A 15,249-nucleotide genomic window follows, 5' to 3' on the forward strand; every position below is an offset into this window, starting at 1 on the left:
CACACACACACACACACACACACACACACACACACACAGATACATTATGTGTCGGCCTGTCTATGTCTCCTTAACACACCAAAGATTCTACTGTAGTCTTTGGAGGACTTTCTGTTTGCTTTTATGCAACCCTTAATCCTTCAAATCACTTTAATCTTAAGCATTACCATGAAATACATTTTTCATTTTGAGGACTGATGACACAGCTGTTCCACAATAATTACCCTACACCAGTGTGTATGTCTAGACATCACAAGTGCAGATAAACTGGCTGCACCTTTGACTTAACCCAAAGCACCTTTAACACAGAAACACACTTCTTTCACCCTCCACACCCAGCTTCCTGCAAGGAGAGGAAAACATGGCCCATAGTCACACAGTGCATCCAAGGAATCAAAAATAAAACGTTCAATTCTGCTTCTCAATAGATTTTTTCCGTTTTATGTAGTACATTGAGTCCATGTTTTCCCCAATTTGTTACAAAATGTATGATGCATTAATATATATCAGGAACATTTCTTTGAAAATAGACTAAACTCCATTTACATGAAACACTCTACGCTCTTTCCCAGGCCAGCGTCGGAGTACTCCAGCCCCTCAGGGCGTCCTCTGAGCTGTGTGGTGGACGAGAACACGCCGGTGATGACGCCCGTCAACGGGGCCGAGGCGAGCGTGCCACAGGGCGTACAGCGGGTCCAGGAGAGACGGGTTCGATCTCAGCGGCATCGCAACTACATGAGTCGAACACACCTGCATACACCCCCTGACCTGCCTGAGGGTTATGGTGAGAGACACAGCATCACACACACACACACACACACACACACACACACACACACACACACACACACACACACACACACACACGCACACGCACACACACATACATCCTGGTACGTATGGCGACACCATGATAAAAGACACACAAATTTGCAATAGCTGTGACCATTTACATTTATACATCATCACTCTCACAACCTCTCAATTACTTGATCCCAATGCGAGATTTCAAAAACACGAGATTAAAGGCACAGTGAGCTGTTCCTCTGGCAGTATGTTGTTTGTAGCCCGGAGGCAATGATACTTTGAACATTTGTTTTCCTTTTGATGATAAGAGTAAAGTTAAAATGCCCCTTTTTCCACTTATTTTCTGTCCGTCTGTCTCCTGGCTCTTTCCTTTGGCTCTCACACACTTTCTCTGCTGACCCACAGCACCACATCATGACAACCACGGTCAACACCTGATGTGTGATAATTTTCCTCTCTCCTCCTGTTTTCAAACACTTCCCAGAGTTGAAATACTTGGCTTACAGACTGAATTGAAAGCGGCATATTCAAGGCTCAGTTTTTAGCTCTGGCCTTTCTTTAAACACGTTTGGAAAATAATGCAGGAGCTACATAAGTATATTTTCCATCATTGGAATTTTCTTTTTTTAGTTAAGTGTACTTTTCAGCCAGACTGAACCCCAAAATACCCACAGAGTCTGTAAAATAAATAATTATTTTAAGTGTGGTGCTGCATGCCCTTGATTTTTTTAGAATGGCACAATTGGACCTTTGCCCCCTTTGAAATGTCCTGCTGTGTCCACTGACGCTGGCCAAGGTCGGACAAAGTGAGTCACTGATGCCCAACGGCTAGTGAGCTTTCTTTCTCCGCTGAACCCCCTGAACCAGTGGCTGGGTGTGGTGATGGAGGGAGGGAGGGAGTGTGTGTAAGGGGAAAAAGAGAGGGAGAGGTGGGTAGGAAATGAGTTGTGCCAGTTGGGGTGTGGGGTACTGATGGATTAGCGGGTGCATATACACACACATGAGCCTCAGAACACCGAGCCTGTGCAGCACACATACTCTGTGCCAACATTCTCACACACACACACACACACACACACACACACACACACACACACACACACACACACACACACACACACACACACACACACACACACACACACACACACACACACACACACACACACACACACACACACACACACACACACACTCCATTCATCCGTGAGCTGGAGGGAACCACAGATCTAACGGTCCGGTGAGGAACCATTCTCATTTCTTTTTTTTCTGTCCTCGGCTCTCCCAGTTGTTTACAGCATATCATTTTCGTTGGTTTGGAAAGACGGACAGAGTTTTCTTTTCCATTTCCTTTTGGTTTTGTAGATTAATGGGAAGGGATTACTTTCAGAGCACACACACACCAACCTTTAAGAGAAAACAAGGATGCTTCAAGTAACTATGTACAAGGAAAAAGTCACGAATCTTTGATAAGTCTTCCTTATATTTTATTTCCCCCATTCTTTTGGGATAGTGGAGACTTGGAGAGGATTGATTACTTTGGCACCCACTTTACAAAACTGTTGTCCTTTCAGTTTGCCTATCACTTCAATTATAAACAGGATTCCCTTTCTCCAAAATACACAAATTCACTATCCATGCTTGAACCCACCAGCACTACAGAACAACAGTTTTGAGCGTCGTGTATCAGTGTTGTTTTTGCCATTTTGATCCAAATGATTTTCTCTCTTTCTCCTTTTAGAGCAAAGAACAACTCAGCAGGGTCAAGTCTACTTCCTCCACACGCAGACTGGGGTCAGCACATGGCATGACCCCCGGGTGCCCAGGTAACTCCTTTTTGATTTACAGTTTTCACTTCGTTATTGTCTTTATTCGGTATACAATGTATGTTTCTTTTAGTTAATGTGATGTATGAAATGTGAGTAAAACCATTTCAAAAACACACAACTTCAAAGTCTCTACAAACAGGTTTGTTCCTGTATGTCTCCAACTATTTTAAAACCTACAAACAACCCACATTTTAATCAAAGTTACTTCATTGGCTTGCAGCCTCTCTGCCCATGTTCGTTTGGGAAATTGTTTAATTATTTTATTTGTACTTGTTATTTACGGCTAATTCAGCCTTTGGTAAACCTCTTTGAACTAAGCTAACAGGGAGAAGCTAACTGCAATGATAGCAATGGCAGTGATACAAGATCTCACTCGACCTCACAACACCACTAAACTGTCTTTATGTGTTGATGAGAAACCCCTAGTGGCAGTTAAGTGCATTTTAAACGCATGATAAATGCACTGCAGTGCTGACAGCCGTAATGTATTGTCCTTAATATAAAACCTGACATATATTCCCAAACTGACACGACCAAACTGGACTTAACTTTCTGTATCCAGAAACATTAGTCTTTATATTTCAGGATCAAGTCCGGGTCAGCCAAACTAGTGACCTCTGAGTCCGATGTGGATTTGGAAGAAACATTTTTGGGCAGCTGTTGAGCAGAAAATGCTAGTGGTTCTGCATTCAATCAAACTCTTTCACTGACTCAATAGCCCACTCGTTAATTCACCAGAGACTTCAGGCTCTGATATTGTGTTACATTTTTGGCCATGTTGCTGCTCAGCGGAGAAGCACGTTGAGTTAACATCCAGCTCACAGCAGCAACCTTTGGGTTTGGTCATTTGGATAGAGCTTTTCAAAATGACCCAGTATTTTGTGATGAGTGCAGCGAGGCATGTACTCTGTCCCTCAGTGATGTGTCCTCACTTCACACAAGGACAAAGTACACTAAACACACACACACACACACACACACACACACACACACACACACACACACACACACACACACACACACACACACACACACACACACACACACACACACACACACGTTGCCCTGAGGCTTTTGCGTTGTTCCAGATCATGGCTTAGCTTTCCACTGACGGGAATGTCAGTGTACAGGAGCGTAGAAGAATCAGGAAATTAGGGCTTTTTCAGCATTGGCTTTTTTAATGTTGACGATGCTCTTTGTTCTGTTGAGAGCTCTGTTCGAGCGATCTGATTGAGTTATGTGAATCTGCTGTGAAGAAATTATTATTAAATATCCGTTGAAAAGGTGTTCAGTTTTCTGTGTAATTGTGTTAAAATCTGATTGCTACTTAATATTCCTACTTACCTATGAACTTTAAAAAAGCCCATAAAAGGTTGGGGTAAAAACATTGTATTGATTCTTAAAAACATTGTATTGAACATTGTTATCCCTTTCAACACTCACCTATGCCACACTTGAAATGTATGAAGATGTCTGCATGTGCGTGGAATTTCTTATTTTTTGTTTTTTTGGCACGTTGGAGTGTCAACCTCTACAAATAAAGTGACCAGGTGCAAGATTGTTACATGCATCAAAGAGGAAGCCAAATAATGAATGACATGATGCTGAAAAACACACACACAGCGAGGCGAACGGACAAAGATCGTTCCTTAGCTGAGTGTGAATCTGGGGTTAACAAGTGTAATGTAATGTGAGGCTAATCAATGATATAGTTCTTAAGCTCGTCACAGTGTGGGGGTCAAAGTTGTTTGTTTTAGCCAGATTCGCATTGGTAGTGTGAAGCTGATGGTTTTGGTTTTATTTGTTCAGGGATCTCAGCAATGTGAACTGTGAGGAGCTGGGCCCGCTGCCTCCAGGCTGGGAAATAAGAAACACAGCCACGGGTCGCGTCTACTTTGTCGACCACAACAACCGGACAACTCAGTTCACAGACCCGCGACTCTCTGCTAACCTGCATCTAGTACTCAAGTAAGTCTATAAATCACTGATGTGTTCAGGCCCACAGGGCAGGATGTTCGAGGACATTACCTCGGCTGTAGTTGAGATTTGAATGACCAAGAAAATAAAATATTGCTTTTTTTCCTGCAATTAATATATCTGCTGTAAGACAATCACTGATGGCTGTCTTGGTTTCATTCGTCTCACCTTATATTTTTGTCCTCTTTATGTCCGTTCTGCCTGTCTCTGTCAACGCTCTTTTTCCATCCTCCTCTTCCTGCCTTCCTCAATGACGGAACTATCTTGGCCTGATTTTCCTCTCTCTGTATTTGTTTTTCTTGTTTTAATCTACGTTTATTCCTTTACTTTGTGTCCTTTTACTTCTTTACTTGCTCTCTTTCTTCTGTCTCACTGCTCTTTTTAATCTTGTCCCATGGTGCTTCAATGCTCCAATCCTCATCTCTGTCATTCCCATTGTTTTCATTCTCTTTTCTCCCTTTTTATTCTTTCTCTGAATTTTTCCCTTCTCTTCTCCTGTTTTTTTTTTCGTACAGCCCAAGTCCAAATGGTTCCCGTGTGGCCATGGAAAGCCAAAACACTAACCTCAGGTAACCCACACACACAATACACTCTTGGTATCTGTCTGTATAAAGCATTTTCAGCAGCTAGTCACTCAAAGCTTCTCACACACACACACACACACACACACACACACACACACACACACACACACACACACACACACACACACACACACACACACACACACAGTTATTATCGCGAGAGAAAATGCTGACTGTGATATACGTTTTCACAGGGGAATGTCCAATATGTGTGTTTTATACACGTCGTACATACAGTAACCTTCCTCTGGGTCGACTTTCATGTGGGTGTCACTCAAGTCTGAAACACACTCTCACACACACACACACACACACACACACACACACACACACACACACACCAAATGTAAGGGGCTGTCAGTTGGTCTTCCAGTGTGTTTGTTTGTCTGTCAGCAGTCTGCCTCCACTGCTTGCAGCAAAGGCAACAGAAAGGCCTGAAAAAATACTAAACCTGTGTTAGCATATCGGCTGCTAGCTTAGCAACAGTTTTCATATTATCACACATTGATAAGGTACTTTAGCAGTACGTCTCGATAAAATGACAACTACCAAGGCTGTGATATTCGTGTGGAAGGAACCTGTGAGTTGTTTGAATCCCTGATAGATGAACTGAATTCTGGATTTGTTCTCTGTGTATCTTGGCTGTCGGGGAGCTCCCTGTACTTTCTGCCTGCCAGTGTGTGAGGCAGGAGTCATTAGAACAAAAGAAACATGGAGAGATGTGGAGATTTTCCCCTTTGCTTTTTTAGTGCAAATTCTCCGTCAAAACCTCTTTCAATAACAGCGGCTGGCACGATAGACATGTTTGGGAAATCAACATCTGGTCATTTGGTCAAATAGTATCCATATGTGTCAGAACAGCCTCTGGTTGTGAGTTGAAGCTCAGCTATGTTATCCAGTCAGCATCATTAACTGCCTGTCCGACTCCTTATTAGGAGAGATTTGAGGCAGTCCAGACAAAGTTTGAGAGCTTCTTGATGGTCAAAATTAGCAAGCTTTAATTTCTAATGCAGCTTTCCGTGATACATACTGATTAATGAAAACAAGATCAAGACATGTTTTTATACAGACCATGTCACAGCAATAACTGTGCAATGTACAACACTCTGGAAGGTAAGCAAGTGCACACTTTTGTCCCCCCCCAAGCCTCCTCTGTGCTTCAAAAACTGTTAAAGTTATCAGCCTGTCTGCTGGCTCACTGTCAGGACATCTGTCCTTTATCAACACCTGGATTTAAAGATATTTCAACACACGCACGTGCGCACACGCACACGCGCGCACACACACACACACACACACACACACACACACGCGCGCGCACACGCTAAGATGCAGCGTTGCATTGACCTGTTTCCATTTATGGAGACTAGGTAGTGTTTGAAGTGGGGTTGCATGTGAGAGCCAGCGGAGTGCAGTGCCTTTAGAAACTGTTTTGTGTTTCGTCTGTAAGATCAGATTGCGTGGAACAAATCTGACATTACAACATCGGGAGTCTGCAGTTTGCACCTCAGTCTACGGAGCCTCCAGGATGCATCTTGGTGTTAGTGTGACTCAGACGGCCCGCTTGCCGTTGACTTCAGACTAATGAAGGCCTTGAATTGTCAGACAGTCAGCCACAGCTGCATTACTGTGGTCTGCCGCGCTGTCTCTCACATGCTCAGCTTCTTCCCTCGCACCAGCACCTAGTATATGTCTGAACCATTACATCAGTGTTTGCTCAAGGTATTTTAAGTTGAATTTAGGTTTAGTGGGCATCAGCAGGTATTTTCCCCACCAAGTTATACATCTTCATGCCATTTATATCAACATTTGCATTGATGTTTTAAGAAATGATGATTATATACTATAGTATACTTGGTATATTATGGGTGTGTGGTTATATTTAAATATGAAAGATAAATAAATGCAAATTACTGGGTTAGCGATACATCCCACACATGTATATAGATATAGAGCGGGATACAGGTGGGTAGGTAGGTGGATATAGAGTTATATTTATTATGTATTTGCACGCACAATGTACTACACTCAGGTGTCAGATACCTTTTTGGTCTCATGCTGTATACAGTAAGTCAAATTATGCAGAAAGCACAGATTGTTTCCTGTTGTGGTAACATTTTGCAAAGCTTTCATTCGTTATTCTCGGAGACTGTCGTAAAATGCAACATACTTTTGTCGGTACGCAGTCTCATCACTACAGTCTGTCTGCTTCTGGTTTCCTGTACTTCCTGTACGTTTTAAACCAACACAAGTGTACAGATGTGGTATTTTGCTAGGTGGGAAGAATGTTAAAGATCACACAATTACTGGCAAAACACACACATATTATCCAAGTAAATAATTCAGTGCACACACTTTGACTCCACGTTCTGCCGCACCAGCTGATGCTCAGACTCATAAAGGGCCCTTTGATTCTCCAGGCTGGGTGGGGGGCAGAGTGGGAGAGTTGGTGTAGCTTTAACACCACTACACCTACTCAACACTCATTACAGCCCACCTGTGCTGGCTGACATTAAAAAGAGCTTTTTCTCCACACACACAGCCGTACTTTCTTGTGCGTGCACTCCCTCACCTCACACACCCAGTCTGAGGATGGAGGACTATCATGACTCTGCAGGTTCAGGTGCAGGTGACTTAGTTCTGGCACACTCCTTCAGGTCTCCTTTTCCTCCTGCTCCGTCCACCTTGGAATAACAATAATGAAATCCTCTGGCTCTTGGATTGAGTTTGACAGTTATATTTCTCCCCAAGTGGTGTTTTTTTTACCCAAGCTGTCAGAGCCTCTCTTTCGGCTCGGGCAGATATTCAGCTTTGCCGTCCTTGTATTTTCTATATTTACCATCAAATATGCGGAGCTCGTCCCCGTTCGGAAACCAAAGACGATGAACTATGTCGAAACGTATTTTTAATTACACCGTGCCCTCGGAAGGAGAAAAAAAAGTGAGCTTAAATTACGCTTTATTATATGGTTCTTCAGCTTCCGAGCCAAAGGCAACTCATTCCATTTTGTTTTAAGGCCATCTTTTCTTCCCCTCCTCCTTCCTAAAGTGGTTTTCAGGACTGCAGTCTTACCCTTTCTTTGACATGCTAGGAGCCCCAGCGCCTGCCAATAAAATAAATAGCAGCCGACTTGATTATACAGGGAAAGACTGGTGAAACACTGCACCCGTTTAGTTTGGAAAGCCCAAATAGATGAGGCTTTTTTTTTTTTTTAAACCCACTGAACCAGAGAACCCAAATGTACAAGTGTCGGAATAAGTGGGTGGCTATGCGCTGCTACCTCAGAAGGTCTCTCCTTCCTTTTTATACACCAGCTCAGTCTTGGGTTTGGCCAACAGCAGCCTCCTCTCCCAGCGGAGGACAGTAGATTCATTTAAAGAAATCCTCTGCTGGCTCAGCGTTTCCTCACCGGAGAATGAGCGCTGCTGTCCTGTTGAAGTGAGAGATGGATAATGTTTTTAGGAGGCCCACCCAGGCGTCCCACCACCAACACCACAATGAGGCAGGGACACCAGAACTCTGACCATGGCTCACCTTTGCCAAGATTGTATTTTAAAGCCGACTCATCACTTTCAAATATACAGGCTCTGAATAGCAAGAGAGGAGAAACATGAACTTAAAACAGTTGCTGTCGTCTAAGTTGTTTGCAGCTAAAAGAAAGGCATCTTCAGAACGTGTGTTACTCGACAGAAACAAGACTGTAGAGTTGCAAAAATGTATTTTAATAATAGCTGTGGTCGTATCTTGGAAGTTCAAGTAGTGGTTGATGGTGGGCAGGGATACCTTATCAAACTTGGCTGTCAGCTTCTTTATTCTTGACAGGAAGTAAAGATGTACCGAAAGGAACAGAGTTAGACGAAAAGAGAAATGTGTGATAGAGGTTCGTCCTGCTATACTTACACCTCTCTCCTTTTGTATATTTATTTTCCTGTGTCTATCTCTTTCTCTTCGCTTAGCCAGGGTTTACCTCCATCTCTGTCTTTCCTGCTAGTGATATTTTTCAAACGTCTGGTCAAAGGGCTGGCCTGTCCTCAGGTCTGGATCAGATTTACTCCGGGCTTAGGGCTCTGTTTAGAGCTCTTTTCTTTGAGGGGAGTGAGGGCTGAAGAGGGAATTTCTTACAGAAGTTCCTAGTTCAGCGGTTGGAGAATATTTGAGATGGAGGGGTCGGGGAATTCCCTTCAGGACAGATTCCTCTTTTTACTTCTATACATCTGTTGCCTAAAAGTAGTCCACCAGAACCAATATAAGAATGTAATGGTAGATAGCTGTAATACACTACGTCCAAATAAGAAAAGGCTGCTCAGGACAAATGGTTTAATGCTGCTGTTTAAGTGAATTAGTGAATCAGACTGACTTTGGATCCTCTTCACATTGTTCCTCCAGTCAAACGCCGCCGTTGAAGGAGCAGGTTGTTACCGGGGTCCCACCGCAGCCCCTCTCCCCCGCCCAGATGCCTGAGGAGGCGGAGTGCCTGACGGTGCCCAAATACAAGAGAGACCTGGTGCAGAAGCTGAAAATCCTGCGGCAGGAGCTCTCTGCGCAACAACCACAGGCCGGCCACTGCCGCATCGAGGTCTGCCGTGAGGAGATATTTGAGGTAAAAATGATGAAATAATGAATTACTGAACAACTGAACACACAACAACATTTTACAAAGCACTTAGAAAGCTGCACGATGTACAAACACTACGTTTGTTCATGTTTATTTGAGCTGAAAGTCATGATTATTTGTCATATTGTGGAATCACCTATTTCTCTGGCATTACTGTCCAAAGATATTGAAAAATGTCCATCCTAAAGATCAAGGCAAGGTGTTCCAATGTCTTCCGTTTATCAAAAATCAAAAATATATTCTGTTTATTAAGATATTGTAACACAGGAAAACATGAAATCTACATATTAGGGAGGCTAAAACAGTATTTTCTGCCATATTTTTCAGGAGAAAATACTTTAACAATGAATCTATTATCGAAATGTTGGCGATTATATTTCTAATGACTGAATTTGTCAACTAATCGTTGCAATTTCCATGTTTATAGAATTTTAAAAAACGCCATGATCCCAACACTGTATTTGTCTGAAAGGCTTCACTTCAGAAGGGCAGGTGTTCATTTTCAAAATCTCCTCGAACCTTGTAAACGAGAAACCCTAACCTGAAATTCCTGGTGTGATTTAAACCATAAAGGGAAACATGTGGCTCACTGATGAAGGGCATCTGCAAACATGTGCACATACATGAATGCAAACACAGAATTTCCCTTGAATCTGTATAACGTACATTGACCATGTGTGCACAAAATTCCCCATCTGGCATTCACAAAAGCATCACATGCTGACCTGCAAACCCCAAAAGTCCCTGAAAACTAAAACTGACTCCTCACAAACCCAGATCTCTTCATTTCACTAGCATTTTTTCACCCCATTTACGACGTGCACCAGAACCACTGCTCCAAACTGCTTTATTATTCCCTGTGAAAAGCAGAACAGAAAGGCCTTCACAACACCACAAAAACACTCTTTCTCTGTTGCTTTTCTTCTCCTCCTCTGTCTCTCTTTTTCCTGCTCTCCCAATCATTTGTTCTACCAAGGCAAGGCATTCTTTCTGGATGATTTCAGCAGCGAAAGAGATGGGGAAGGAGGAGAGGGGAGGAGAGGGGAGGGTGGGAAGGAGCTAAGGGCAGAAGTGGCAAGTATTCGTGGCCAGACATAACTTCATAACTACAAGTTGAGCAATGAAAAATATGACTTCATCGCCCTTCAACGTGACAGCTGTGAAAAGCAGCTCTGCAAATCCACTTGAGGTTTTCTCGTGCAGGAACCAGAGCTCCAGTTAGCCTCTGGCACGGTGTGCATGCACTTAGAATTATTCTAGTCTGATTTCTTTATCCACACTTGTTCTGTGCCACAAGTTGACAAATGATTAACACAAAGGAAATATTTTCTTCTGTGCACATTCCATAATCAGTTCAATGCATGTTTAATCACTATCGTTTAGAGCAGGGGGGTCAAACTCAAATACACAGTGGGCCAAAATAAAAAAATGGGTACTAGTCGAGGGCCGGACTGGTTCAATGTTTATTGCAAAACCTATTGAAATGAACTTATTGCACATATTAAACCTGGAACAAACAAAGCTGAAATCATTGCCTATAAAAACAACATTAAACATTAAATAATCAGTTGCATTCATTTCTTATGGCTCCATCTGCAGCTTTTCCGGAGTCATTTCTTATGATTACATTTTTTTCCAAAGGCCAACAACAGCTTCAAAAAAAACTATTCCCCTCAAAGAACAAACCAAACATGCCCTGTTGTCGCAAGAACAAAAGTGCAGAAGGAAACATCCATCAAACTCAGTGTGCTTCTGTGATGCTAGTTCAAGCCAGATACTTGGCATCTCATCTTGGGTGCAAGTTCATCAATGTTTGGGCTCAGGCTCTGAGCGGAGGAAATCCTCAGGGTTGAGTGAAGGTGTGAGAGCAATATACCGGCGCGCCAGATCTAATAGTAATTAGAAATTATCCTGCGGGCCGAAATTAAATCCACCACGGGCCTCATTTGGCCCCCGGGCCTTGAGTTTGAAACATGTGGTTTAGAGTATCTGAAATGTTTGAGTGTAATCTTCCAGTCTGTGCAGCAGTGACAGATTGTTTACTGTGGCAGGGTCTCTGTCTGTCACCCCTGTGAGAGGACAGACACAGAGATGACTCTTGTGTAATGTAAAAAGGAAAACACTGACTATTTGTTTAACTGGGGAAGAGTTACTATGAATAGATGCAAGGACAGGATTGCCAGGATGCTCTGGTATGAATGTATTATCTTTAAGAGCAATAAATGCAATATGAAATGTTAGAAACATGTATTGAACAAATAGTTACCCTTACTAAAGCTAAATAGTATAAAGTTGTAATTGAGTTACTATTTGATCTACTTCATAAAGAGATTTAATTTGTCACATTTGATTTATTTCCTAACAAATGTATTTTGATGAAGGGTTAAAATCCTAAAAACGAACTTGCAGTTTCAACCTCACGTCAGTACTCAACACTGATCACTCTTGTACTTCTTAAATTAAAGGATTTTCAATTGAACTGAAATGACTGGTACAGAGCAACAAAGTATTTGTATGTTATCCCATTGTATTTGAAAAAATAGGAAAAGAAACCTTTATCATTTCATTTTTTCTCAGTGACCAATAATAATGACATTATTTTGTAATTTCAATTTGTAACATTTGACCAGGTTCTCCTCAAAACTGCTTACACTCCAGCAAACCTCAAATCAGTACAATAGCTCTATTTATTAAGGTAGAGAGTCCAGAGAGTAGAGATGTCCATCAGATGACATGTTGGAGTCTTGCTTTCTATTTAAGGTCTTGTTTGTGCATCGTTTGAAATGTTCTGTATGTCTTGAATCGCAGGAGTCGTACCGGCAGGTGATGAAGATGCGTCCGAAAGATCTCTGGAAAAGACTGATGATCAAATTCAGAGGAGAAGAGGGACTGGACTATGGCGGGGTAGCAAGGTATTTAGATACATGTTTATTTTCAATGGTTTTAAATGTCAGGAAATATGTTTTTATGCTTATTTCAATCTTTTGTGTTTTAGGGAATGGTTATACCTGCTGTCCCACGAGATGCTGAACCCGTACTACGGCCTGTTCCAGTACTCCAGAGACGACATCTACACTCTGCAGATCAACCCGGACTCTGCTGTCAACCCGGTACCAATTATTACGCTTTTCTAACATGCATCTAACATTTGATAATAACTTGTGTATCAAGCTGATCTTCATTTGCAGTCATAAACCGGACATTTCTTCCTTTGGGAATATTTACAAACCGTGTGAAATAAACAACAATTGGTTTTAAAAATGATCAGCAAAGGGCAGCAATTTGACACAACATACATTTTATGGGATTTGAAAAAGGTGACTACAATTTTAAAATGTTCGATATTTCTTTTAGTATTTGGATTTTGCTCAATATGTGAACAAATGAGATTATTCTACATGCTGTAAATAATGATGAAGTCTAACAGAGCAATGATTCTCTCCTGGGTAAAACTTTAGTAAAAGACTGAAACTGATTAATGTGAATCTTCATACACTACATAACACAGAAGCTGATATGATATGAATGAAAGCCTTCATATTAATATCCCTGTCTGATGCGCAGGAGCACCTGTCGTACTTCCACTTCGTGGGTCGCATCATGGGCATGGCGGTGTTCCACGGCCACTACATCGACGGAGGCTTCACTCTGCCCTTCTACAAACAGCTGCTGGGGAAACCCATCACGCTGGACGACATGGAGTCCGTCGACCCCGACCTCCACAACAGCCTCGTGTGGATCCTGTAAGACTTTGTTTATACCGGGCCATACATTATTCTCTAAATGATTTCCCTGGCAACACGAAATTATAGGAAACGTATATTATAAAACTGGTATTAACACGATTTGCTAATTAAATGTACTTGTCAAAGCAGGTATAAATGCAGGTTACACAGAACGTCATTTTAAAGATCTCTTCTTTAACTGTATGCTAATACAACAACGCTAAGCTATGGAGGAGAGTAGCTTCCTAGCTGTTACAGATGCTTTCACATTAGAAGATAACTTCAGAAAGTGGTTGCTTACAGCGGGTACAGGAAAGAAAATCATACATATATAAATCAGACCTGTAGGGACATGATATACTTCAGAAAGACATATAGACCTGACTGTACTGTCATTTAATACATTCTAATGAGTGTGGCGCCCCCTGCTGCCAGTAAAGCTAATGCCATCTATATAATTGAACACCCTTGCTAGATGTTTGGATGCACCGAGTTTCACACACACAATGTTCTTTTAATAGAAATCCTTACCTAATCTAATGTCACCTATTTCAAATGTGTCAAAGACAATCATCAAAACTCAATAACCGACCAGTTGCCAAAAGTAATTCCTAGGAAACACATGTGCAGGAGTGTAGAAGACTGCTGTGTTTCTTAGTTTTGTTCGCCTTCATTCTAAAAAACAGAGCAACGAGAAATAATTCCTGCTGATAGCTGATTCAGAAATAAACCTGCCCTCTCTCTCCTCTTCAGGGACAATGACATAAACGGCGTCCTGGACCACACTTTCTGTGTGGAGCACAATGCCTACGGAGAAATCATCCAACATGAGCTCAAACCCAACGGCAAGTGTGTGAACGTCACAGAGGACACCAAGAAGGAGTATGTCAGGTAAGGAGAGGGTTGCAACACATTTTAAAAAATGACAACAATTCGCCAGCAACAAGTTCAGTTTCAGCGGACAGGCTTCATAGAAACACGGTTTTCACACTTTGACAGTCCAACCTGTCAGATTGTCATTAGTTGTGAGTCGTGGTGAATCTGTATTTGCAGTCCCACAATTGTTAAATAAACTAACGGTCTCATTCCTCTGGTGTTTTCTGCAGGTTGTATGTGAACTGGCGTTTCCTGCATGGCATCGAGGCTCAGTTTCTGGCTCTGCAGAAAGGTTTCAACGAGGTTATCCCACAACACCTGCTCAAATCCTTTGATGAGAAAGAACTGGAGGTACAAGATCACCATCATTTATTACATCTTCTTAAATACAAGAAATATTCCAGGTACAGTTCTCTGGTATAGGATGAACTCAAGTTGATATGTGTGTGTCTGTCTCCCCTCAGCTGATTGTGTGTGGCCTGGGAAAGATCGACATCGCTGACTGGAAGTCCAACACCCGTCTGAAGCACTGCACCACCGACACCAACATCGTCAAGTGGTTCTGGAAAGCCGTGGAGACGTTTGACGAGGAGAGGAGGGCCCGGCTGCTGCAGTTTGTTACCGGCTCCTCCAGAGTGCCCCTGCAGGGCTTCAAGGCTTTACAAGGTACTCCTCTGACTCTGGGCTCTCTTTTTTATTTTAGAGCCTCTGTCTCTGTCCCTGTAATAACCTTTACGCTTAAGTTCTGGCAACATGTCAACTAACATACTTCGGTTATACAACATACTGGTATTAGGTTGATCTTTGAGGGTCATTGTAACTGATAATAATTATAA

At 42.3% G+C, this 15,249-nt stretch overlaps 1 protein-coding gene across 3 annotated transcripts in view; it reads left to right on the forward strand.

Annotated features, from left to right (window-relative positions):
- LOC307013550 (E3 ubiquitin-protein ligase SMURF2) overlaps positions 1-15,249 on the forward strand; it is a 69,919-nt gene that overhangs the window by 51,089 nt on the left and 3,581 nt on the right. For all 3 annotated transcript variants that reach the window (XM_079640953.1, XM_079640954.1, XM_079640955.1), the window contains 11 exons: positions 573-784; positions 2,549-2,633; positions 4,446-4,604; positions 5,129-5,182; positions 9,584-9,797; positions 12,621-12,724; positions 12,808-12,922; positions 13,377-13,555; positions 14,291-14,428; positions 14,644-14,764; positions 14,878-15,079. In XM_079640953.1, coding sequence (XP_079497079.1) covers positions 573-784; positions 2,549-2,633; positions 4,446-4,604; positions 5,129-5,182; positions 9,584-9,797; positions 12,621-12,724; positions 12,808-12,922; positions 13,377-13,555; positions 14,291-14,428; positions 14,644-14,764; positions 14,878-15,079 — 1,583 coding nt within the window. The remainder of the gene's footprint in view (positions 1-572; positions 785-2,548; positions 2,634-4,445; positions 4,605-5,128; positions 5,183-9,583; positions 9,798-12,620; positions 12,725-12,807; positions 12,923-13,376; positions 13,556-14,290; positions 14,429-14,643; positions 14,765-14,877; positions 15,080-15,249) is intronic.

The sequence above is a fragment of the Notothenia rossii genome, assembly GCF_949606895.1.
Source record: "Notothenia rossii genome assembly, chromosome: 1".
Lineage (NCBI taxonomy): Eukaryota > Metazoa > Chordata > Actinopteri > Perciformes > Nototheniidae > Notothenia > Notothenia rossii.